This window comes from Branchiostoma lanceolatum, chromosome 6, assembly GCF_035083965.1.
Source record: "Branchiostoma lanceolatum isolate klBraLanc5 chromosome 6, klBraLanc5.hap2, whole genome shotgun sequence".
Taxonomy (NCBI): domain Eukaryota; kingdom Metazoa; phylum Chordata; class Leptocardii; order Amphioxiformes; family Branchiostomatidae; genus Branchiostoma; species Branchiostoma lanceolatum.
This window is the reverse complement of record NC_089727.1, coordinates 10,349,463-10,375,471: the sequence shown is the minus strand read 5'-3', so window position 1 is coordinate 10,375,471 and position 26,009 is coordinate 10,349,463. Positions and strand designations below refer to the sequence as shown.

The following is a 26,009-nucleotide window of genomic DNA, read 5'->3' as shown; positions in this document are numbered from 1 at the left end:
ACATATGTACAGGCTGTTGATTGAAGTGGGGAGATGTTGGGATTGTCCATGTATGGAAAGAAATGACTTTGGAATGGTCCATTTTTGCAAAAGGTTGATTTGGAACAGCCCATTTTTACATGGTAGGGAAAGAGAGTGAGTGAAGTATGCTGTAGTATTTGCTTACAAACGTTGCCTTTCTAGAGTTATATAGAATCGTGTTACATTGAAATTGAAACACGTATATGAGCAGTATTAATAGACATTTTGGGTTGTTACTGCTGCAATTTAAGTTAAACAGATAAGTAATTGCACATCAGATTCTGTGATTTCTGTCTTCTAGGTCCCTAGGGAGATTGAGGGCAATCAGGACTATCAGGATCGAATGGTAACATAGATCTTACTACATGATTGTAAGATCTATATCAATACAATTAACATTCTAGATAACACATGATCTTGGAATTAGATTAATTCACAATCATAAACAACTGGACATAATTTGAAAGGAAATTATAAGGGGCTTGTGCAATCCCGCATAATTGAATGTGAGTGGCGCACACATAAATTATCATGTTCTAAACCATGCTGTGGTAGACATCCTGGCTGGACACGACAATATAAACGTATGTACCATGTTAAATATACCTTGTATGTGTGGTGGCTTGAATTACCTGTTCAAAAGACTATAAGTTGTTCTATAAGTTGCTAATTAAAAGATCATCTGCCAACACAGTTTTTTTTTGTTCTCTTTTATTCCGAGTACTTCATTAGATAGATAGATAGCAAATACACTGCACAAGCTTTCCAATGATATTGATACAATGAAATTCATCAAGAAACAGTGGAGAAATTATCAACCTAGTTCAGTTTTCAAACTTTTTGCGCTGAGATTATTTTGGGGTGTCTTATCCAAATAGCATGAAGTCAGTATGACCCTAGGCTCAGTAAAGCGAAGACTGAAGAGTGAGTGTGATGTTACATGTGTGAAGTTACATTTTTGGGTCACAACACCTTTAAAATTATTTTTGATGTTTTTCTAAATTTATTTTGAACCAAAAATCTATACTTTGTACCCATGTCATGATAAGGCAGGATACCCACATCAGGAAAAGGTCTTCAAAATCTCCAACTAAGTCTTTTTGCCATCCAGCTAGCAGTACTTTGAGTATTACAGAAAAAACAGGTTGTCATTGTTTATCAAAGGTTGAGGATGATTTGTACACAGTATTTAATCTAATCAGTCGTGCCATCTATGTGAGTCTCTGTACAGCAGACCTGATGGGCTTTGTGTCCTGTCAGTCAGGAAGTCATTTCTGCTTTAAGGGATTAAGAAGGATTAAGTCAGATCAACATTTGATAAGGATCAGGGTCAAGCCCCAGTAAATCTAGACCCCTGTCCTCTTTAGCTGCATTTGTCAGAGATGGCTGTTAATACATGTTAGCAGTGCTTTTATTGTGATTGAATTTAAAACATTGTTTGTCTTCTCCCTGCAATTCTCATGTTCTGCTGTTTATGAACTGTGAAGGAGTACAGACAATGGTGCCCATGGGGAAAACAGGAAAAGCAAGTTTGGTGCATACACCGTTAACCTGAATTAAATCAAATTGTGGATAACGCCACCAAACAACCCTTATCCCTCATTCAATGCTTCAAATGTACTGCAAAGTTAGACAAAAATCAGAGAGAAAACCGGTCAAATCTTCCGAGCAGTTTGTGTTTTTCAGTCATTGTGTCATGTTAGTATCCATCAGCAGTATGGATCAAAAGCGGCCCCTAGCAACTATCAAAACCATTGCAGCTAAATTTGCATCCTCCAGCAACAAAAAAAAACAACAGGTTGTTTCTTTCACTTGTGGCCCTCTAACTCTTTCAATCCCTTTCCTTAATACAAGGTTTGATGTTGAATGGAAAGCCTTAGAGGGCAAGTTCAGTTTGTCTCCTAATCCTCTGCAAATGTCTGTATTACTTTGAAAGGCTGCCTCTTTCAGTCCCCACACCAAGAGCAAGTTGGGTATATTATCATGATGTGTATATTCATGACGCCCCTGAACACAAGTGATTGTAATCAATTGATGTGAACTCAAAAGAGCATTTGAATCAAGAGGAAATATATTTATTTCTAAAGTTAGAGTATAGATCTATGTATACTGTCATAACAGACGTTTATATCAAATCCAATTAACATCAAGGGATACAGAATGTAAAGTAAAACGATATTGAAACCCAATTAGACTTTTGAGACATATGAGCAAACTTCCCCATAAAGCTCACAACAAGCACTGTTCTATTTTGAAAAAGAAAATATTGTTTGTGTATCAATAGATCCAGTTTACCTTTCAAGATTGGGCGCCCGGAAGTTGTACAAATAGCAATAGAAATGATTTATAACACAATATACAAATGTTAGCTCCTTCATGCATCTATTACTTATTGATGACTAAGAAAACGCTTTGCCCTAATAAACAATCTTTCGTTACAAATGAAACGGAAAATTCTATCAGCTCCAAAATAATGACCCGCCTCTGAAGGTCATCCTGGTCTGTGTAGGGTAGGACTAGGTGTCAGCGGTGGCTTTATAGCAAGGGCTGTCCTCCTGTGGGTATGGTGGTGGTGGATCGTCTGCCACAGCCGGACCCAGTGGTGCCACACCATAATCATTGGTGAGACCTACGTACGACATGGAAAGCAAGAAGTCAAAGATCTCATACTTCCATGAAATATTATTTTTGTGAATTTTCTTGTTTTATTCATTATTGTGGATTCCTCGCTAAGTCTGTCTAAGTATGTTCCTACCAGCCTGTGGGACCAACTTTGGACCCGTTCAAGCCAACCTTTCTATCATGCTATCTTCAGCCATTCTCACAACCTGTCACCTTACAATATTCAAATAACTACACATACACACAGACCAAACACACAGACCAAAAACAATACTACAGTGAACCTGTTTTATGGATCCGAGGTACATGTACATGTAACATGGTTACCTGGTAACAAGTATAAATCTTGCAATTGCTAGCTGTTTGGCTACATCGAAATGCCAAGGATCTGATACATCAAGCTTTTTTGGGTCCCAGTGGTAACGTTACTGGATCTCAAAAACAGCTACATGTACTAGAAAATGCAATTATGAAAAGAAAACACAGCGCAGCTTACCTGGGGGTGGTGCGGTGGATATGGAGAATATATCCGGTGGCTGTTTCACAGCATTTCTGAACTTCTGAAATAACAGAAAACAATCCTTTTTGTCATCCTTTAAAACTGCTATGAAACAATTTTGGAGTCAGAAAATACAACTGCAAAGTTGCAACTTGTCATTAATCATTTCTGGTGCAGTGGTTGAGAGGGTTTGTATCTGTTTATTGCACACTAGAATAAATGAAATCTGCTTTATGTAGAAACATGAAGTCCAGCTAACCTTACTGTCGAACCGTCGATATCCCAAACATGCCAGAAGGCAGGCCAGCAGGCACAGGGAGAGCATAATGGATGTGGAGATCTTCACGTAGAAGGCGATATGTCTGCATGGTGAACAGCCTGACCGCTTCCGAGGGGCTTCCACGGAGGATTGCATCCCTGTCTCTGTGTATGAGAAGTATGACAGATCTCAGTGCCTTTCATAAAGGAGGCTATACAGGGCTATCGGTAGATTTTTTTTAATCTTCAAAGACCATCTGAGGATATGTGAGTAGTGGGCCGTTGTGCTATGAACTGACTTGAAAGCACATGAAGTCCAAAACATGTGTAGCCTCGCTCCCTAACACAAATATTTAATTCTATTTTGAGGGAGTGAGAATGGAAGCACCCAGATTAAAGCTATTGTACTACGGCTGATAAAGGAAACAGGAATAATACAACTACCTAGAAATGCATAAATGAAACCCTTACCTCATATTCCTTTCTACCTGGTTCCATAGTATCACATCTGTGATATATTTCGACCACCAGATTAATCGGTGTTCAAACATACCTGCAGGCCGAGCAGCGTGGCAGAACTTCCACCTCCCTGTACTCCCCCACCCAGTGGTGTATCCAGCATAGGCAATGGGCAGAGGGTCTGGGTCTGTCCACTGCATGAACGGCTGAGTTTCCCCACCCCTCCCAACAGCAATGGTTCCGTCTGAAGACCAGGTGATCCAGAAGGTCCTGTACTCTGTGGGGGAGTTGATGCCTGTGGGCAAAGACAGAAATAAGACAAGATCTCATACTTCTGTGAAATATTTAGAGTTTTTGTAAATTTATTGACAAAATATATCACAACCATGTCCGTTTCACACATTACATGCCCACTCTCAGACACATGCCTTCCTCGGGTTCCTGACTTATGGTCATGTACCAACGTTCACTTTCTGCCAGCCTGCTGAAGAAATTTGGAGGCAGGCCATCTTAACCTTCCCATCCTGCCACTCTCCGGTTACAACTCAGCCCAGGGACAAACTTGGACCCAAGCCAGAGGGAACAAACCGCAACACACACCAAGACAAACAAACATACCAAAAACGACACCCCTGTTTTCACGTAGGTAATAAAAACTCTGTAACTATGAAGTATTAGAACTACAGAATGCTCCACAGCAGTATTAAGAGGGTTCAGTAGAAACTGACCAGATGTTGAGGCTGTGGCATGGTTGTTGCCTTGCTTGCTGCGGCGTATGACGGACTGTGTGTTGGACCAGCCACCGATGACGATTTCGTACATGTCGTCCATGTCCTGGCTCTGGGAGGACAGCGCCACATGGGCGTCATTGTTGGCCTGCACCTCAAACGTGAAGCGCTGTCCTGTCAGGCGGGGCATGTCCCAGCGGTACCGGTACTGGGTGTCCGTGCTGGGGGTCTCACAAACTGTTAGAAAACAGACAAAGATTCACTTTGTCATTCGTGAAAATAGTTGTTATTCTAAACACATGTATTTACAAAAAGATAGAAACTATCGCTGTCATTGATAGTTAAGACGGTCATCTACATGTACATCAGAGCGCGAAAACCTTCTCTTAGGGCCCTGTCACACTTGTGCGTATATTCAAGGGCACGTGAGTTGCACATTAACATTTCCTTGGTTTAAGTAAGGTTTGCGGGGAAAAGTTGTTTTCTACTTTGACCCACCGTTGTACAGCGAAGTGATCGAACCTAAGAAATAACTTCTTCGGCTGCAAGCTTAACCTAAACCAAAAACATGTTAATACGCAACTCATGCGGACTTGTCTATACGCACAAGTGTGACAGGGGCTTTAACCGGGACGGGGGGCGATATCAACCTCCAACAACCTTTTATACCCACTGCTGGGTCACACGTGCATAAAGTCTCATATCCAGAATAAGGGGTCAAAAAGCCGAAGAAGACATTCAAGTGGGTCCATTATTTCTTATAGAATAGTTCGATTTCTGAATAGTTATCAAAAAGAATGTACGTGACCATGAGAGGCTTGATGTTTACCGTCGCGATCCTGGACTCCATACACCGACATCCTCCACGTCCCCCCGCACCATTGGTCCGCATCACCCGGGCACGGTTTGTCACATTCCGTCTCTGGTAGGCGGCTGCCGAGACCGTCCAAATGGTGTTCGGACCCGCACCAGCACTCACGGGAGTACTGAGTGGCTGGGGAAAACAGTCATACGTGATACTTAAAGTTACTCTACAAGCAGAGGTTGGTTAAGACTGTGACCTTTTTATCATATGATATGTTTTGTCTGAACTCCCCGAGAACACTTTGAGAGTTCGGACAAAAAACGGGGTCACAATTTTCCCAAACAACCTCTGCTAATTCGAAAGTAACTTTACGTCAGGTTTTACGGCACGGCAATGATGTCTTAAGGTGTGCTTACATTCGGTCGTAGGTTGTCGTTAGCTTTTGATGCTGTAGAATGTTATTTTCAAGCAGGCTATGACGACATGACAGAGCCAACAGCCGACAATGATCGATGTATCGTGACGTATGCGACAATGGGCCATTGCATTGCCTGTAACGCAATAAATGTTCAACGTTTTTGTCACAGTATCAGTTAGAAACGTACATGTGCCTTGATGTCTAATATATGACTCACCAGCGTAAGCATGTCCGTTGTCTTTACAGTGTCGGACACACATCTCTGGCGTCATCTTATCGGACTGCATTTCGTCAGCCGGAAACTTGCGAGACTCGATGTCTTCGTAGCAGCCCTTGTAACCTGGAGGGTATGTGATGGTGATAATGGGCATTGATTTCAACATCTTTTTCAACATACATATTTACGTTTTCTTCCTAAGTATTGTTATTTTCCCTAAAAGGTACAATATAGACGACCGATATGAATAAGACCATGTTATTGAACCAGACGCTCATGTGATACATTTCTTGCTTGTCGAAGTGAAGGAAAGCCTTTACATGTGTACCCACTACCCAGACGTCCATTTCGGCATTTGAATAAACGTGAGGCATGGAGGCTCCGGGTGCACTACATTCGGACATGACTCCGGTAAACAGATGATGTGACATCATAGTCATACAGTACATAAAACTTCCCGATAAGATGATTAAGAACACTCAATGTTGGGGTTAAAAAGGTCGTACCAACCTGGAACGCGGACGCACTCATATTCTACTGCCAGATACTTGTTCGTTCCGACACACGGATCGCCGAAAAGGCCATTTTCAGCCTGCACCGAGCAGGTCTTCCTGCCGTCGCACCGTTCCTGTAGGACCGAGAGGCTGGTGGGGCTCCTGCACGGCGCTCCGGTGTAGACAGTGCCGCACACCGACCCACCGGGCACGCGTCCGTACATGGCTGACTGGATATGGATGACCTTGTGAGCAGGACACTGTATGGACATGGTGGAGCGTTCACACACCAAGCCTGGCTGTGGTTGTGGACCTGTAAGCCAAATAATGCAATTGGTGTGACGGCAAGAAGCATTTGTGAGGTTTTATATACAATACTGCAAGCGCTTTATAAAGTAATGACTACAGTGGTTGCTAGATGACAAGCGAACATGGCATTGGGATCTTCTCTAAACCGGGACGGGGAGCGATATCTACTTCCCACAACCTTTGACCCATTGCTGACGTCAGACTTGTATAGAGTCTGATGTCCAGAGAAATTGGATGAGATAGCTGTCGAGGACTGAGCGATTCTGTCGGAAATTCCCGCGAGTCCAATTTCTTGAGTTGGCAAACAGTTTAATTTCTCCATAATGGCATGATGATATGCTATCAAATTTAATGCATTGTCTGTAACAGATAACGAACTCACGTGTTACAATCTTGTAGACCTCGTTCGCCCAGGGGCCTCCCTCGCCGTCGGCGCGACAAGCGTCGGACCGGCCGTACATCTGGTAAGTCTGCAGTGCGTCGGCCGACGCGGCACACCATCCACCGTTCTGTAAAGTGTACATTATAGATTCATTTACAATAACGACAGATCACTCATGTACTGTGCACAATTATCCACTATATGTGAAACAAAAATCAAGTTCTGAAGTCTACACTCTAATACTTGAGTCCCAAAAGAACAGTCCCAAAAGGACTAGTGGGTTCCAAACGAAGATCATTGTTCCAATAGAGGCGTCCGTTCAAATTATGTCCACAACGGCCTCACAGTTTGAATAAGACGCACCTGGATGGCAAACACGTTGTATCCCCGTCTGGCGGCGGCATCCCGACACTTCCTGATGACGTCAGTGCGTGATCCGTACCGTCCGTCCAGGCCGGGGTCGGAACCCTCCAAGGTGGGGACGGCGCGGTCGGCAGTGTCCGCCCAACAGCCGAGACGCTGCAGCTGACTACCGACGGGCTCAATCGGCCGTGGGGGTGTCAGCGCTAGCAGGAGGAGATTAGGCAAAGGCACATATTATAGCAGATAGAGATGTGGAGAAAGACCCATACATTGTATTTAGCAGACAGGGATGTGGCAAAAAGCACATATTTGTAACACCTGAACACATCAACAGTCCATAGAATGGACAGCCTCACTACATACTACTACGTGTAGTAGTATCTCTCCTGGACTCACCTCCACACTTATCCCGTGCTGCTGCAATCTGGTCGGCAGTCATTGCGAAGTTGTACAGCTGCAGACAGGCAATACGGCCCGAGAAAATCCGACTGTCTCCGTCCCTCTTGCCCACCCGGATGGGGTACTGACTTGCGACCGCTGGGACTCCGACCTGTTTCTGACTAGCCAGTTGGCCGTTGTTCCAGATGGATGACACGCCTGTGGAACTGTCGTAGGTTCCGCCCACGTAGTTCCAGGCGTTCTGCTGCAGGACAGTCGCACCGATGGCAGGTGAGAAATGTCCGTCTCTTCCCACCGTCCTACAACAGAGGGAATTATCTCCATGATTATACATCGCTCTAAATGTAACGTTGCGGCCTTCCATTAGTATGTTGTTTTTTCACTGGACAACATATGATATTTACGATTCCTTTTTTTTTTCATGATGGAAGCCAATTTGAGGCTAACGTTTAGTTAGTTACTGAAATCGGACGCAGTAAGGACAGTAAGGACAGTAAGGAAGACAAACGATATATTAATGCAGCTCCTATAAAGTTTTGTGCACAGTAAACTAACTCAAGTAAACTTAATTCTGTGTTTTCATCTGCAACGAGCAGTCTTTTTCGACACCTCAGGTCTTTGTGGTTATGCTTCTTTTTTTTGAGGTTGAATATTCCGTGTGTGGTATGTAATCTTACCGCATGAAGAGGTCCTGCGGAGCCGTCAGCCAGAGATGCACCGCCCACTGGTTGTTGTTCCCGACGTAGTTGAAGATCGGCCCGGCCTCGCCGGTTGGGAAGATGTGTGCCAGTATGGTGTATGAGGAGCGCACATCCAAGACTCCGTTGTTAGGAATGTCGATGTAGGAATTTGTAGTCCCCGAAAACAGGAAAGCGCCCTTGACGTTTCCAAAGGGACCTGGGACCAAGCGGGTTCCTGTTGCCACTCCGTCATTTCCGTTTCCTGTTGCGTCTCCTGCGCCGTACTGCTCGTTGAACGGCCACAGACCTACCGGATCAGGTCCTGAGAACACGTGGTTGTGTATTGAGTACACATTAGAGAATAGAGAAACTGCATCGAATATTTCAATAGGTTTGTCTATAGCTAGCTCACATCCGTCATATCGCGTTTGCCTTTGAAACTTCAGTGGCTTTTCATGATTGATGTGGCAATGCTTGACTTAAATGAGTATGAAATTACAGAATACAAATTATACAGCAAATGTTGTAATCTATATAACCGACGAGTAGGTTTTTTCAACGATTTCTTCCTTCATGTACAGATGACGCAACTTGGTAAATAATCCACGGAGCCTGACGGAGGTATATGTTCTCGGAACTCACAGTCATGTCAACAGAGGTCTGTGTGTCTTTACAGCCGTACGATGTTTGCTCGATCACAGAGCGCGAAATAAATCAGTACGTGTCGTAAAGACGACATAACTAGTCCACATCCATCATATCGCGTTTGCTTTTGAAATTTCAATTGTTGTTTTCATAATTGAGAGGTTAGCTAGAGCTTCAATTCTTCGCATGACATGATGAAGATATCTTGCAATATTGGATTATGTGTGTCTCTTGCAAAACAAATAAGTACAACTTTGAACACACACACACACATGTAAGGGAGCTCCTACAATATCGACCTCGATTGTAGAGTTCGAAATAAAAGAGCAACAGCGTATATACCCCAGTCTGCCCGGCCGATCCTGTAGACAGACATTCTCCACGTCCCCCCGCACATCTGCTCTGATGTAGAACCTCCTGGACACGGGAGGTCGCACTCAGAGTCCGGCCGGCGTCCTCCGATCCCGACAAAGTCGTTTTGAGAGCCACACCAACATTCATGGGCGTACTGGGTGGCTAAGCAAAGGAGTCGGTACTTTTAGGTCATACCTTAAAGATTTTCGTAGTGGGTCCGGTATTCAGTACAGGTTACTGTATTCAGCTAACACTAGTAAACGTTAAAAGAAAAAGGGATAAACATTACTGAATCCGTAAGGTGATCTAGTCCTGACAATGACCATCAATAAGAAAAAGATCAAAGAACTTTGTCCTGTAACTTCTAAGTTTCAAAACGTCGCTGGAGTGGCATATAGGTGACGTCACACAGACGAGCTTCGAATTCAGGCGTATTTTTGGTCACCGGATTTATAAACAGGGTGTATTTTTCACCTGAAAATCTATCCCATCACATTGGACGGGGCTCAGGGACCTGCGAACATCGACCGGTCTGTAAAAATCGCACGATGATCGAGGCAACATGGGGGCGTATGTCCTGCCGAAAATGTCTTTTTTTACTCGCGATTTTCCTGTTATGTGACAGGGGCCCATTCTGGTGTTGGTAAATCTGTATATAGGAATAGAATAACTGAATAAGGAAAAGGAATAAAGTAAGTCATTACGTACCCGCATACTGATGTCCGTATTCCCGGCAATGTTGGATGCACAAGTCTGACGTCATGTCGTCAGAATCCATGCGGTCTGAGGGGAAGATCCGCTCACGATGGTCCTCATAACAGCCAAGGTAGCGCGGCATGTCTGGGGAAGTCACAATGACAAATATGACGATGTCATCTTCTGAATTACAGAATGTGATGATGCTTCACGCCAATGCCAGGTTTAACTACATGTAGTTTATCAAGTACACGGTTGAAATCACAAGTCTGTGTCGTTACCTGGTGTTGCGATGCACGCATACTGCACTTCCAAGTACTTGAATGTCCCCACGCACGGATCTCCGAACACGCTGTTTTCCGCAGATACGACACAAGACTGCCGGGCGTCACACGCTCCCTTCACCACCGACAGACTGGTTCTGCTCCTACACTCGGTGGTGCGGACAGGCCCGCCGCACACGGTCCCGTCGGTCCGGCCGTAGGAGGCGCTCACCACGCGGATCTGCTGCCTGTCGGGACACTGTAGGGACGCCGTCTGGTGTTCACACACCAGCTCGTTCAGCAGGCTTCCTCCTACAAGAAACACAACGTCAGTTTAAAAAGATGTAGCAGCTCGAGCACGGCCTCAAGCCCCTCTCAACATGTCATACACAGCCGGCCATGGCCTCCCGACCTTCTCCAGACCATGGGTGGGAGTAAGTCGTGGGCAAGGTTATCTGCGGTTTGGGAGTTCGTCGGCGAGATTACCAACTGGTCTTTAAAAGTCGTCTGCGTCACTTTGTTTTAAAATAAAGTGAAATACCAACGTCAGGAAAGTCAAATTGTGCTTAGATGCGACCAGAGGAGCGAATTAGAACTAGAATAGGACCGATTCCAGGCTACTCCCAACTCAGATTCGGTTGGGAGTAGTCAAAAGCAAAGTCATGGGAAGGTCCTGAATCTGTGGACTTGATATAGTAGAAGGTTTAAATCTCCAACACACAAGCCTATTTACATACTATATAACTTAAAGGTATGGTTCAAAGCATGAACTCACTGGGCGTCCCAGTAGAATCAATGCCTTCATACATACACATTAGTAACGTTAGCACTCACGTTGAGTTATCTTGTAGACCTCGTTTGCCCAAGGACCGCCTTTGCCGTCATCTCGGCAGTCTCCCGAAGGTCCGTACATCTTGTAGGTGTTTCCAGCTTCTGCAGATGACGCACACCAACCTCCGTTCTACATGGAAGGAAATATATCATGCGAAATCCACTGTTTGAAACGGAACAGTCATTACAATCATGATAATATAGACCACATAGATCATTAGGTAAGTTAGCAAAGAGTCATGTAAAAGTAGAGTTATTTTGATGAAAATCTTTATAGTTTTGATGAGACTTGAGCCCATTGCTGCATACCTGAAGAGCAAATACACTCAAGTTCCGATTCAGTGCCACTGCCTGGCACTTCTGGAAGGCCTGCTGGCGTGATTGGTAAGGTCCATCCAACCTCGGGTCCGACCCCTCAACTGTAGGGATGGCCCTGTCAGCGGTGTCTGTCCAGCACCCAAGCCGTTCAACCTGTACATCTGAGGAGGGGAATCGCCAACATTATTGTCTGGTAAGATGTACTTGACCGGCAACGTCAATGATAACCGAGTAAAGATGGCTAGAATATGGTTTAAGGTGATTGTACAGATCTGGTTGGACTCACAAAAGGCAAAAGAACCAAAAAAATAAAACTCGTATAAAATTTGATTTCACTCTCTAATATCTTAGATCACAAAATGTAGAAATATCTGTCCAGTTGCCACTTTTTCTTCAAATATCTTTGGTATAACCAAATAACATCCATACCTTCGTACACCTGGACCTCACAGAGAGTGAGATACTGCCTGGTGGGTAGCAGGATCCCCACATACCGCCCCGTGCGACCACGGCAGTCCACGGTGACGGCTGGCTGTCCCGCCGGTACCGCGTGGTTCCCGCCGCAGGTCGGGTTGGACATCACGTCAGGGGAATCCCCTACGTGAACCTGGAAGGGACTCAGCCTCTCTGAGCAGCAGTCCTGGCGGTTGAAGATGACGACATCGCCGATGCTGCGCGAACTGCCCAGGTCTACCCGCCACCACGGGTTGTGAGTCAGCTGGGTGTGGGTGCAGGAGTTGGCACTGTAGACGCCGTTCTCGACGCCGTCCACCGCCCGTTCAGGGACACCGTCGTACCCCACGCTTGACTGCTGTGTTGGTCTTCCTAAGGCGAGGTTAGGACCGCGAGGACCTTAAAAATAGAACCAAACAATTTCAGTGGCAGCGTTGCATATCCAGAGAAAGACTTGTTACTACAAGATGTTATCCAAAACATTATGTAAGTTACAACAACATAAGTGACCTAGTTCAACGAAGAAGAATTTTAATGAAAGAAAAGGGAAAACGAGGAAAGGGGAAAACTTGGGATGTAAAGATTTCAATGCTATTTCCAAACATAGCTGTGGAAGATGGACGAAAATTTAAACACTAGACCTGAACATTTGCTTTCTATTCTGAGATTCCCACTTATAAAGTCTCGGTAAGTGACTTTGAATACACAAAAATGAATATTTCAAGAGCAAAGATGTCTTAAACGAAAAAATGACAGTATTGTCTATCAAACTGTGTTGAAATGTTAACACTTTGCGTGTGGGAAAGGCAACGCCTGTATTTACATTAGTTGTCAGGAAATCTTGCACCATTGGGCAGAAAACTTGACTCACGCTCGGTGTCAGTACATTCGTATTCGATCTCCAGGTACTTGAACGTGCCAACGCATGGATCTCCGAACTCGCTGTTGTTCGCTGTAACCGAACACGACTGTTGACCGTTACAGCGACCCTGTACCACCGTGAGGCTGGTTGTACTGCGGCACTGGGTGGTGTACACCGGACCTGCACAGACGGCTTCGGGCTGGGTTCGGCCGTACAGGGCCGACACGATGCGGATGACCTTGCCAGCCGGACAGTTTGCAGACAGGATCTGGTGTTCACAGGCAAGGCCGTACCCGGGCGCTGAAGAGTCAGGATCTCCTGTCATTAAAAAATCGACAAAACGACCAAAAGTTAATAATCGGGATACCCTGTGGAGGAAAAATCACCAAAACAACCAACAGTTATCACAAACGCTAAACGACATTGTCTGACCAACGCATATTGACCATGAGAATTGGGAAAGCACATATAGATGTGATAGTACGGTAAAAACGGACCTACCGTGTTGGTAATTGGCTTCATGGACGACCTCGCGTATGGCCCCGTCGTACTCCTGGTGATAGCCTGTGACGTCGCCCGTCCAGTCCGGAGGGTCTGCACACACTTGTGCCTTGAAGTTCAGCACCAAGGCCGTGACGGACAGGATCGTCGCCAGCAAGGTCAGGGTCAAGGTCCAAACATTCTGTCGGGAAATTCAAAGCAAACCATTTCTATACGTATCTAACGTTACAGCGAGCATCTGCATGTACTACGAAGGAATAAGGCACCTAACCTTTGCACATCAAACTCTAGGCATTGTGTGCTCAATATAACATAGTTGCTAGAAAATGTTCGTTTGTTTCTAACTAACGTTACTAAGAGTACAATCAATAACACTGTGATTCGGATGAATGTTTCTTCTAGTCACATCCAATGCTTTTGCTGGATTTTATGTTGTATCTGTGTTGAAAGATGCAGTCGAGTCTCTGGCAATTTTTAGATCCGGCGACCTTTTGTCGATCGACAAATGTGTTCGCTCATGTACTGTGTGATAGGGGCGTATGCCTGAAGCTAGGAAAGATTGTTATATATAAATCTTGGAAAGACTGGTATATGAAATCTAGAAAAGAGTGGTATATGAAATTTACTTACCAGCTGGCCTTTTTCAGACTTCCGACCGCAGAAAATACCCACAATGCCAGCGACTGCGACCTGTAGTTGTGGTTACAGGAAAGAAACGTTTGGTCCATGATATTCAAAGAAAAATCCTGTTGATCAGAGGGTAAGTCCATTGAAATAGAGGCCGAATATGATTTTTGATTGAATGTTTTAGATATTATGAAATGCATGTTTGTCATCTTCTGTACCAGGAGAAAATTTAAGTACATATTGACATGTGATAATCCCTACACGTGACAGTACACAGAAGTGCCTAGATATCCCGCCAAATCCCACCAAACGTTGTATAAGTATACTGTTTCATCCTGCACGGCAGCAGCTGGTTACATTACACTGAACGACCAAAATCAAATCCCACCAAAAATCCCACCAAACACTGTACAAGTATACTGTTTCATCCTACACGACAGCAGCTGGCTGTATTACACTGAACGACCAAAATCAAATCCCACCGAATCCCACCAAAAATCCTAGCCTCCAACCAGGCCCAATGGATTGCAAAGACCGTATCCAACTGGAAGAAGGAGCTTGTATGGGTTGCAAAACGTACTTCTTCTGCCAGTTTGATACGGTCTTCGCAACCTATTGATCTGCTTGGAGATTACAAAAATCCCACCAAACACTGTACAAGTATATGTTTCATCCTACACGGCAGCAGCTAGTTATATTACACTGAACGACCTGTCACACCTAACCTTTGCACATCTAGCTACAAGCGCCATTCAAACGTATCTAGTGAGGATGCTCCTACCTGTACTTGGTGGCAACGGGTTTGAATTTTGAAACACCTTTGTCATATCAATTAGTAACTTAGGAGTTATTAACTTCTATACGTAAAGGTATTGCTATTTCTTGCTCTTTTATGAGCTTGTAGCAACCGGCAATATGGAAGTTGAAAACTTGAAATGTAGGCACACTTACCCCCACACCCGTACCCACACACAGGGTGGCTGTAGCCAGACCTACTCTGTGTCCTCCCAACCCCAGGCCGACAGTCGCCACCCCCAGGGCCGTCAGCACCCACCCCACGGGCTGGTAGAGGTCCTTCGTCTTCACCATCGGTTCACTCTTTCACGGTGATCCGTGAACTGTCCACCTGTGGAAGAGAACCATTCATATGGTTACTGGTCCATGCCATGACGTCACGGTTTCCAAGGTGCATTTGCGATGCGTAAGAAGATAGAAAATATGATTGGATCGCGCCGTGCGAGAGCCTACTTTACTTTGTGGAACGTAGACAATTACCAGTCAACTTCGAAGAAGATCAGAGATTGGAACTACCAAGTTGGCGGGCGAAGGGTTTAGGTAAGAAACAGCAAAAACCTCAACCTGAGGAGAGTGTGTGCAGTTGTAAGTGGGAAGCTAAGGTTTGGAACAGCACCTCATTACTTTCATTTCAAATGTCACCCTACTTCGTTAATAGGTGGGGTATACATTGTATGAATAAGGCAACATAATTCGGTGTGCTCGAGCTCAATTGAAGCTCTCACACAAATACGACATCGTCGCCATTCAGGACTCCCAAAACAACAGGAATGGGACCAGGGTTCTGTTCATTTAGCTAAACCAAGGACATTGTATAGGCCTATATACAGTAGAATCCGCTTAACTGCACCACCCATTTGTCAGCGTTTTTGGTGCAATTATCCGGCTGGTGCAATTATGCGAAATGCCCAGCTGGACTGCACCACCATGGGCGAGGGGGTGTATTGTTAGTCAGAAACACTAGCACAAAGAAAACAGACAAAATTATTCAGTTATTAACTTTATTTATTGACCCTTGGCTGAAAATAAAGAAATGACTACGAACCTGTTTTTATTTTGCATTCTTTCATTTTCCATGCGATCTACCGCATTACAACACACGTAATGTTACAGGGGAGGCATTCTGAAACATCGTCATGCCACTCATGGGATAACAGTTTCATGTGTTACGTTACGTAGAGTGCAGTTGTCGATTTACGAAAATCATGTACCGCCATGAAACTACGAATTGAAACTAAAACTTGGTTACTGATTACGGGTGACCCGGCAGGGACCTCCCATACGATTCCTATCAACGTAAATGCCAATGGAGACCGCCTTCTTTTGTTACTCAAAACAGTTTTAAACATATTGGCGGTATTGCGCCTTTACACCGACAGGTATCGGCTCATTTGTACCGCTTTTGCCGATTTTAGCGCACCTTTTCAGTTCATTTGTCAAGGGCTTTTGAAAAAAAATGGTGCAATTATCCGGCATTGGTGACCATGCGCGGTGCAGATATGCGGAGTCACTAACAATGCAGTGAATGGGAACCGGTTTTGGATATTGGGATTCGGTGCAATTAAATGGAAGGTGCGTTTATCCGAGGTGCAATTAAGTGGCTTCGTCTGTACTAGTACTAAGTAATGTCCTTGGCTACACACACTATAGAACACCAGCTACAACTGAACGGAAAGTTTTTATTGTGTATAGGGCGTATTCAGTCACGTGGCCCTCCCCCTAGCAACGAGCACTGGCGGCCATGTTGGTGCTCACTTGATAGTGGAGCCCTATGGAACTCTCTGTATAAATGGCAGATGTTTTCTACGCCATTCACAATTTCCCTTCAAAACGTTTTGTCTCATAATCATGGTGTTTTGCCTCGTGGTCAGATGTTGGATTGAGACTGATAAAGCACACACCGGTCGGGTAACAGTAAGATTGGTTTTGCGTTTCTCGTGTTACGTGCGGGAACATACGATTACGAAGGGACTAAACGACTGAAACAAAAGTGGATTTCTGACATACGAACAGCGGATCTAAATAGTTGAAGTTTGAGAATAAACGTGTGTGTATGGAAACCTTTTGTATCTGGTCGAAAAGCAAGTTACAGGCCCGTTGTGTAACACAGTCGCGGCACCGTTTAATCGTTGCTTGAGATACGTTCATTCATAAACTGGGGGTCTTTCAACGTCGAACTTTCCCGATCATAACGTACTCCCTGTCAATAAAATTTCTCACGACACTCAAGACACTGTACTACGTGGCTACAGGCCTTGGAACACTTGTATGCTGTGAACTGATTTTATGCGTACTCTGTAAACAGTTTAGCGGCCGGTTTGCTGCTGGGGAACCTCGCTCGTCGATAACTGGGTCATTTCCAGTAGGTGAAATTGGATTTTTGTAGCGAAAAGGATGTGAGGCTGGAGACTCTTTGCATATAATAAAACAGCGATCAGACGACTTCGCATTCCTTGGAAATTTAGAGAGCGTCGGACACCGAGAAACTTCACTGCAGGGTGAGCACCAACATGGCCGCCCACGGAGGGCAGGGGTGATGACGTCACGTGAATACGCCCTATAGCGTTGTATGTTACAAATACCAAGTATGTATAACAAATAGTATTCAGTGGATATTCCCTATTAATACAACATGTAAAACGTGTTAGGCTTATCAGACAAAGATCAAGCTGATTCCATATGTCCATGTTGCACGCGAACAAAGAATGCCCTAGATAAAAGCATTGAATAATTTATGTGCTACTTCATGTTGGCATCCATATGTAATTTTCAAACATTACCGTGCCTCTCTCAGACCGAGTCATTTGATGTTGGACGAAAGAAGCGTTTCTCTTCGGTATGATAGAAATAAATAGGCACAACATCCTCATAGTTATTGAAGTCCCGAGGACTACAAATTCAAAGTTATGACATTCGTTTGTTCTTCTCTAAATCAGACATTACGCTAAGAATGAAAGTGCTAGCAATAGCTTCATGGCGTTCCACTGCCTGGATACGGTACACTGAACACCCGAACGCTTTCAAGAAATGACCCAGACCTTACTAGTGTATGTAGTGACATAAACTGTGGTGTTCTTATAGTGCAATAATTCCTGTCTGTCCATTCAAACCCTACTGACACTCACTTTCAGCCAACTATAAATACCTTAAACCTGTGACGGTGGGATAAAAGGTTGACAAAGGCAAGACAGAAGAAAGGAAATGTCAGATCAGACATGTGAGAAAAATAACACCAAATTATACATCTGTTTACATACAGTTTCAAAGTATGAAAGTGCCATAGTCATATCATAAAATTGCCAAAAATATCATAGAAGTAAACAAAATACGACTGAAACTCCAAACGTTGTAAGAGGGTAACACACCACCCACCTATCTCTGATCCCTCGTCTGAACTGACGTTGCAGTCTAGACCTGTTGGACTTTCTTTCTACTGTAATTTTTCAACGAAATAACGTCATTACCCCCAAATAGCAGCCGAAGACGCCATGATAGGCCATTACGCAATGCATCTAACGTATCAGGTTCGGTAATACAGGAACAGGAACTTAAAATAGGGAGCTCTGGTCGTCACGTACTTGCATAAAATAGACTGAGCTATAAGTTGTGACTTCCTTGGTGATTGCACAATATATTTGTTGCTTTCTAGTTTTAATTTGTAGACACGAATTCTGATCTCAGGAGACCATGTATCACCGAAATGACGCCTAATGGCCGATTATCTGTCGACAATGTTGTACATGGCTATACATATGTACAGGATATGCGTCAGGAACGTTTGTTGTTTGTAAGAAGAGAATCATTTGTTTCGGGACCATTTCTAGCACACCTGTTTCACAACTTCCTCATTGAGACTACCTGTGACACGAACCATTTCCTCCAGCATGTAACGTTATGGTTACTAGGTTAAAACATTCTTCTAAACAGCGTAACTTAGCTGTATGCTAGAAATAAACCTAATTTTATAGCTTAAGAACAGCGACATACCTGTAACAGAAGACGACACGAACTGTGAGAGGCGTTTACTTGACCTTAGGGTGCTTGTTCAGTAAACATGATCCTGCGTATGGCTGCCAATGACGAGCCTTGTCAGGAGTCGTCGAACAGGTGGGTCAAAGGTTAGAGTGTTTCCACCAATGTTGTTGTGCTGAGATAACTAATCGCTAAATACGACCTACAGGGCATCCGAACTGAAACTCGAGCCCTCAGCTTTTGTCCTGTGGGTGTTTACATATGGAGTCATGGAGCGACTTTGGACGATGAAAATTGAAGTCTTACAAATTGTCGTTGTTCAGTGTCAATTCTTGAGGCTGTCAGATATCTCTCTGCAACAACTATAAATAGTCAACACGACTACCAATAGGGGTGTTCATCCATGTAGAACATAACGCTAAGTGACAGTGGGAAAGTAATTATGGGGAAAGGTACGTACAAATGAACAGTGGCTGACTGTAGAACTACATGATTTTTCCAAGGCATTTGACTTCCCACTGCCCGTGATCATGATACGAGTGTGTTATTTTGTCAGCTCATGACCAAACATGTCTCTTGATTTCATAGCCGTGGAGACTCGCCGGTGGGAAGACGTATTTTGCTTGTATATTCATATACTGTCAGACACTATATGAATATACAAGCAAAATACGTCTTCCCACCCGAGTCGCCGCGGCTCTATTGATTTCATAGGGTTATGAACGTTGAAAATACGACTTCAGCCTTGCCGTCAGCTTAATGTATGTTTTTTGATACAAGAAGAGCCTGGAAGAGCCACCATTAAAATCCATGAAGTCTGCGTTCATAATAACACTGACAATATATGTAACACGTTACAGGAGTAGAATATGTGGTTGACGAGTTACAGCATTTGATCATCTCTGTTATTGCTGCCATATCTACTACTGGCCCTTACAAACACGCAGTGCAACAAAACTTAACTTCACGTTTATGAATAAGTTTACAATGAAAACCTTTAGTGTATCAGCACACTAATCATATATGTTATATGTATCAACCACGGAATTAATCAATTGACTTCAAGTCTATCAACGTTCACTGTTAAGAATCATGTTAATACACGAAATAAATGCTCAGGTAATTCACCATCTTTAGATGTAAATTGATCATGAGTATCAAGTCTTTTCTGATATATTTTTCTCATCTTTATTTTAACCATTGTTCCTATTATTGTTTAAATGTAATATAAATGTTACATCAGCATTTGTTACTTTACCTTCATTTCATACATGATATTTTGCCTCACCTTGGATATACACAACTAGTATTCATGTATATTGGAAAGATTGTTAGTTCCTTCGAAATGGCTGGTTTGTACAAGGCATATTCAGGTTGAATAATCATACTCTTCATTCGATGTATGAATAGACATCATTTTGAATGACACTTGATTCCATGATCCATACACAGCTTTTTAAGAGAACAGCCACAAGTGCAAAAAATCACATTATCACATTTGAAGTACATACCTATTATCATATAAGGCATAGATTAGTTGGATACATCTCTTTAATAACACTGATATTGTTAACAATCCAGAAAACAGATTTTCACCCAAGTCATGCATTTCAGTGTCAACACCTCTTAATCTACATAATCTATGGCTAAAAACTTTACCAAAAAATATTAGCTCAAGCTATGCTTGTTTAATATTTCATGTCATTCATGTCTCACCACATGCTCCGTGGTCATGTGTGGGTCCGTAGTATATCAGGAAAACATCAGGTTTACCTGTCTTAAGGGGTGAAGAAACATATACAGTTTTTTTACATACAGTCTTGTTATACTTTGCATAATAGCTCATATATATAATGTCGTTGAATTTGAAGCTAAATCCAGCAAGCATATGAAAACCACCCAGAACTTTACCATTTATATCTTCTGATCAGTAGCCACATCATAAGGTGGTGGCTCTGACACAGTGGCTGGGGGTGCCATCTGGGTGGGGTACGACACAGCCTGTGTGTGGTATGGACTAGGCTGGGGCCCAGGGTATGCCCCAGGCTGGGGTTGAGCTGGGTATGCCCCAGGTTGGGGTTGGGCTGGGTATCCCCCAGGTTGGGGCTGAGCTGGGTACGCCCCAGGCTGGGGCTGAGCTGGGTATACCCCAGGTTGTGCTTGGGGGTTGTAGGCTAGCTGCTGTCCTGGATAGGTCAGGCCAGGTGGAGCCCCAGGCGCTACAGGAGACAAAGAGAGCTCATGTATTATACATGTGCTATAAATACTACACAGGAAAACATCACAGAGGCATGAAAAGCAATGAGGAACATGTATGTCTTGAAGTTATAGACTTGCACTGCATTCTGTGATTATCTTAACCAGCTGATCTTAACTGATTAGTTTATAGACTAATATGGACCGATGGCCATTACATTGAAATTCACATGTGGTCTCTCACTGCTGCCAACCACGGATGGCAAAGGAAAAGCTGACATATTTGTGACTGTAGAAAATATAAAGTCTTATAGTATTATAAGTATGGTATTCTCACCTGTCTGCATGATGATGACCCCAGAGTGCATCTGTTGCTGTAAGGGCTGTCCAGGCTGGTAGATGATGGCATGAGTCTGAAGTACAAGAACATTTTTAGATTGAGAGAACATCACAAGCGTTACAGCAAGAATAGCTAGCTGAAATGTTAAGTTAGCTGTGGATTTAGATAAATTCAAAATCATACTTTGCTTTTGTCTTCTCTGCTTTTCAAACTATGGGCAATATATACAGAAGGGATAGCGGCTGTATGGAGCTTGAGTAAACTTTTTGAGTGCTATCTGTTTTACCACAAAGCTACTAGTATGTGCCATACTTCCTCGTACACGTGAGTTCTGTGAAAATTGTCATCAAACAGTCAGTGTATCACAATCGAAAAAGGGTAACTAAGGGTCAAACCTTTGTCAACATGAATGCACATGCACATACACATATACAAACACACAAATACACTCACGAACACACTAACATACACATAAACACACAAACACGGCCACACATACACCCACTCACATACATATATATATATATACACACAGAGACACACATACATACACATATACACACACACAAACATACTCACATATACACACACATACGCACACTCACACAAACACACACACACACACACACACACACACACACACACACACACACTCACAGTCTCCACACCTACCGGTGGCTGTTGTGTGGAGTCACAGCAGTTCCTGCAGGTTCCACAGCAGGTTCTGATGCTCACGATGAACATCACCACTGTCTCTGTCAGCCCCAGGAGCAGCTGGAGGGCATGGAGGGCCTTTATCCCCCCACAGTCAATATCCCGCCAGTTGGGATACATATCGTACCTGCAAACAGAATAAGAAATAGTACGGTCAACAACATGAATCATTTAAAAGGAGGAATGGACCTCAAGTACAATGACCCCAGTGTGCAAAAATCTTTCATGTGAAAACATCTTTGCACAAACATCTCAACATGTTTTGATGATAGATGGCAATGAAGAAAACTATTGTTACATAACTAAACAGCAACGGTCAAATCCTGAATACAAAACTTTGATTATCAAATCAAATCAAATAAAATAAAAAACATCATGATGTTTCTGAATTTAGATTTCTGCCAGAATTCTGGGACCTGAGCTAGAATTCTTGAGAATTCTGGAAACCTCAGACAGAATTTTGGTAAACTGTATATTATAATGAATAAAGAATGTTTCTATTTGAGTTATTGGTATTTTGTATCACGATGTAACATCATCAGAACATAATGGTATCAGATAATGTCTTGAAAAAAATATTCTTAAGGTTTTCCGGAATTAGAGTGTCATTCCCGATTTATAGGGTCACCTGTTCTATGTGAAAATTGACGGGACTGTTTTACCGTGGCTTGTGAATAGTTTTACCGTGGCTTGTGAATAGTTTTACCGTGGCTTGTGAATAGTTTTACCGTGGCTTGTGAATAGAGGTGGTTGCCTGACCAGGTTTGACTGTATATATCTTTATGACATGGCAAGAACAAGGGCAAGGTAAGCAATGTAATATGTACTTTAAAACAAGCACAACTACTTACCAGTAATCAGACCACCAACCACAGTTGTCATATAGACCATATCCATATTGATAACTTCTGTCACATGGTCCCTTCTTAAAGAAGTCACACTGACTACCATCAACGGATAGTCCTACGGACGCCATGATCCAAATCACAAAGGCAGCTATGATGCCGAAGATGCTCATTATCAGAAGTGCTATTCTCTGTATGGAGAAGGGGTGGGGGTGGGAAGAAAAACATGTTAGAAGTTTCTTGACTTTTCATCATATTCTACATATAACATACTACTTAGTTTATTGATTTTTCTACAGAACAGAAAGCTGTGAACCTAATTTTTGACTGTGCACGTGGGTGCACGCACCAGTGCACCTAGATATTTTTAAGGTTATAGGGTAGAGGTAATATTGTACACTAGTTTATAGAATATTCTTGATATCTAAATAGCAGAAAAAGTAATATAACATTTGTTGTACTTGTTTAAAATTTTGAAATTAGCTATAGAATTTCAGATTGAAGTTCTTAAGAGAGGCAGTAGGGCTTGTAAATTTATTTTCCTGACATTCTACTTTATCTTATGTTGTGCACCTAAAATAAATTCTGTGCACATACATCTTCATGTCTAATAGTTGCACCAGTGCACCTACATCCCAAAATAAATGTCGAGTCGTGCACTGTAAGTGGGTAAGGGGTATAAAAAAAAGAACTCTGGGAATCTGCACAACAGGCCTTTTTCAATGATACTGCACACCACCTATACTCTGACAATGCCCCGAATGAGAGTTCAGTTGAATGTGGAAGACCTCACCTGACAGGCATTATCAGGGTTGTTTCCTCCACATACAGCCAAGCCTCCAGCAATTATGATCTGGAAAGAATGTCACATGGAATTATATCAGATTGTTGTCAACTGTTGCAGAGCAACTTGAGGGAAAGACATCTGCTGTAATTTGCTGTAATCAATAGAATCTTAAGAACAATTGTGAAGATTTAGAAAATGACTGGTCAGGAGTGAAATGTAGTTTGGGATTGTGTTGAGGCAACAACAAATATGCAATTGTACATGCAGGCATATATAACGTTGTATATGAGGCGTATCCCTCTGTGATATGAAACAAGTTCTAAGGGACCATTAAAAACTGGTCGCATTGTCCAGGCGGTCTTCATGTACAGATGGTCACTTGTACAGGTTTGACTGTACATGTAGTCCCAGTCACTTTTTAGTGAAGAAAAGGCAGCCAGACTTACAAAGACTCCTCCCCATATAGGAGCGCTGATGTGATGCACGACAGCAAACGGGTATCCTGCATACACCCCATCTGCAATCACTGCCAGGATGAAGCCGACAACACCCAGAACAATCAGGGTCCAGCCCAGGTTGCGGATGCAGGTCCCCTTGTACTTACAGCTGCCTCCCGCGCCACAACACATGGCTGGACAGGAAGGAAATATCACAATGTACCTTTGACTGTAGATTGTATAATCATACATTTAATCAGTGATTGTGGTACCTCTAAGCCCTTGTCACACATGTCACGATAATGGCCTCCCGACCGTCTATGGTTAATCATGATCAAAATCAACCATGCTTGGGAGCTGGTCGGTGAGATTGCCTAGTAGTCTTTAAAAAAACATCTGCCAACAATAATGTTTGAACAATCAAAATTCGGGAAATTCATAGTCTTATCTAGTAATCGCTTGGCAATTGGAACAGGCGGAAAACAGGAACAACCTGTCAATGGCCTTGGTGGACCTGTATCACATTATCTTGTTTTGGTGGTGCATAGCACCAAGAGAAAACGTCCGACTAGCTAAATATCTAATAGACGAAATAGAGACGAAAACTACAACACATGATTAGCTATCAATCTGATTATCTAGAAAGTAGGTTTTAGAGACCAGCTCTGGTTTCTGGTCTAAGACGTGTTCACGGGACTGAAAACATGGGCGTTGTCAGTCCGTGTTACACACTTGGGAAGGTGTGAGTCATGATCACTCTGACCAAGGAGGTTAACCTCCTTGCTCTGACCTTATGTGTGATACTTACAGAATCTCGAAAGAGAAGGGAGGTCAGTCGAAATAATGTTCTGTTGTGATTGCTGTGCAGTGTCACTCTGACTCTCAGACCAACTCATTTAATGATAGACGAAAGAAGTGTTTCTCTGTGGTATGATAGCAATAAAACCTACTGCACAACATCCTCATAGTTACTAGTTACTGAAGTCCCGAGAACTACAAAGTCAAGGTTATGACAAATGTCTTTCTTCTATACATCGAACGATACCACAGAGCGTAAAAGAAAAGCTTAATGAAGTTCCACTGTCTGGATAAGACGCGACACACCGATCGCCGGAATGATTTCAACAAAAGATCTGGGGTGCGCTAGTGTATAGTGACATTACACTGCGGTGTCCTGATATTTCAGGAATTCTAGTCTGCCGTTCAAACCTTAAGCTTACTGACATCGCTGAACGTTGAAATTATCCAGTTTCAAGCAACCATAAACACCTACAACCTGTGACGGTGGAAAAAGGTCGACGAAGCCAAAACAGAAGGAAGGAAAGTCAGATCAGATATGTGAGAAAAATAACACCAAGGGATACATCTGGTTACATGCAAACGAACCATTAGTGGTTACTAAGTTAAAACATTCTTCTAACCAGCAAAAGTCAGTTGTATACTCGAAATAAACCTAATTTCATAGCCTACGGAACAATAATAGCATGACCTACCTGTAACAGAAGACGACACAAACTAAGAGGCGTTTACATGACCTTAGGGTGCTAGTTCATTATACATGATCCTGCGTATGACAACCAATGACGAGCCTTGTCAGGACTAGTCGAACAGGTGTGTCAAAGGTTAGAGTGTTTCCGTCAGTGTTGTTGTGCTGACACTCATCGCCGAATCCGACCTACAACAGAAACTCGAGCCCTCGGCCCTTGTGCTGTGTTTTTT

General features: G+C 43.3%; 2 protein-coding genes across 3 annotated transcripts; both read right to left on the bottom strand.

The window, feature by feature from the left end:
• Positions 1-2,074: 2,074 nt before the first annotated feature.
• On the bottom strand, positions 2,075-19,098 carry LOC136437319 (uncharacterized). 2 transcript variants are annotated; one of them, XM_066431856.1, is made up of 23 exons: positions 18,987-19,098; positions 15,156-15,330; positions 14,208-14,267; positions 13,578-13,758; positions 13,086-13,394; positions 12,191-12,613; positions 11,753-11,922; positions 11,447-11,573; positions 10,631-10,924; positions 10,362-10,493; positions 9,642-9,815; positions 8,652-8,976; positions 7,972-8,273; positions 7,576-7,778; positions 7,213-7,339; positions 6,538-6,834; positions 6,028-6,150; positions 5,417-5,581; positions 4,588-4,824; positions 3,954-4,154; positions 3,402-3,565; positions 3,140-3,203; positions 2,075-2,650 (listed from the first exon to the last, which is right to left on the bottom strand). In XM_066431856.1, exons 2-23 carry the CDS (start codon positions 15,291-15,293, stop codon positions 2,538-2,540), a joined length of 4,329 nt encoding a protein of 1,442 aa, XP_066287953.1. In that variant the 5' UTR covers positions 15,294-15,330; positions 18,987-19,098; the 3' UTR covers positions 2,075-2,537. The 2 variants fall into 2 exon arrangements, with proteins under 2 accessions (XP_066287953.1, XP_066287954.1); XM_066431857.1 differs by lacking the exons at positions 9,642-9,815; positions 10,362-10,493.
• Positions 19,099-19,722: 624 nt separating this feature from the next.
• On the bottom strand, positions 19,723-25,953 carry LOC136437345 (uncharacterized). Its single transcript, XM_066431908.1, has 7 exons — positions 25,784-25,953; positions 24,300-24,484; positions 23,860-23,919; positions 23,073-23,257; positions 22,180-22,348; positions 21,505-21,580; positions 19,723-21,190 (listed from the first exon to the last, which is right to left on the bottom strand). Exons 2-7 carry the CDS (start codon positions 24,480-24,482, stop codon positions 20,886-20,888), a joined length of 978 nt encoding a protein of 325 aa, XP_066288005.1. The 5' UTR covers positions 24,483-24,484; positions 25,784-25,953; the 3' UTR covers positions 19,723-20,885.
• Positions 25,954-26,009: the final 56 nt, after the last annotated feature.

Excerpts from the sequence above, each read along its gene's own strand:
- LOC136437345 (XM_066431908.1), bottom strand. The coding sequence starts at position 24,482 with ATGTGTTGTGGCGCGGGAGGCAGCTGTAAGTACAAGGGGACCTGCATC. Across the intron at positions 23,920-24,299 it reads CTATATGGGGAGGAGTCTTT|ATCATAATTGCTGGAGGCTT; the intron begins GTAAGTCTGGCT and ends CATTCTTTCCAG. Across the intron at positions 23,258-23,859 it reads ACCCTGATAATGCCTGTCAG|AGAATAGCACTTCTGATAAT; the intron begins GTGAGGTCTTCC and ends TTCTCCATACAG.
- LOC136437319 (XM_066431856.1), bottom strand. The coding sequence starts at position 15,293 with ATGGTGAAGACGAAGGACCTCTACCAGCCCGTGGGGTGGGTGCTGACG. Across the intron at positions 8,977-9,641 it reads GATCGGCCGGGCAGACTGGG|GACCTGATCCGGTAGGTCTG; the intron begins GTATATACGCTG and ends ACGTGTTCTCAG. Across the intron at positions 3,204-3,401 it reads ATCGACGGTTCGACAGTAAG|AAGTTCAGAAATGCTGTGAA; the intron begins GTTAGCTGGACT and ends CTGTTATTTCAG.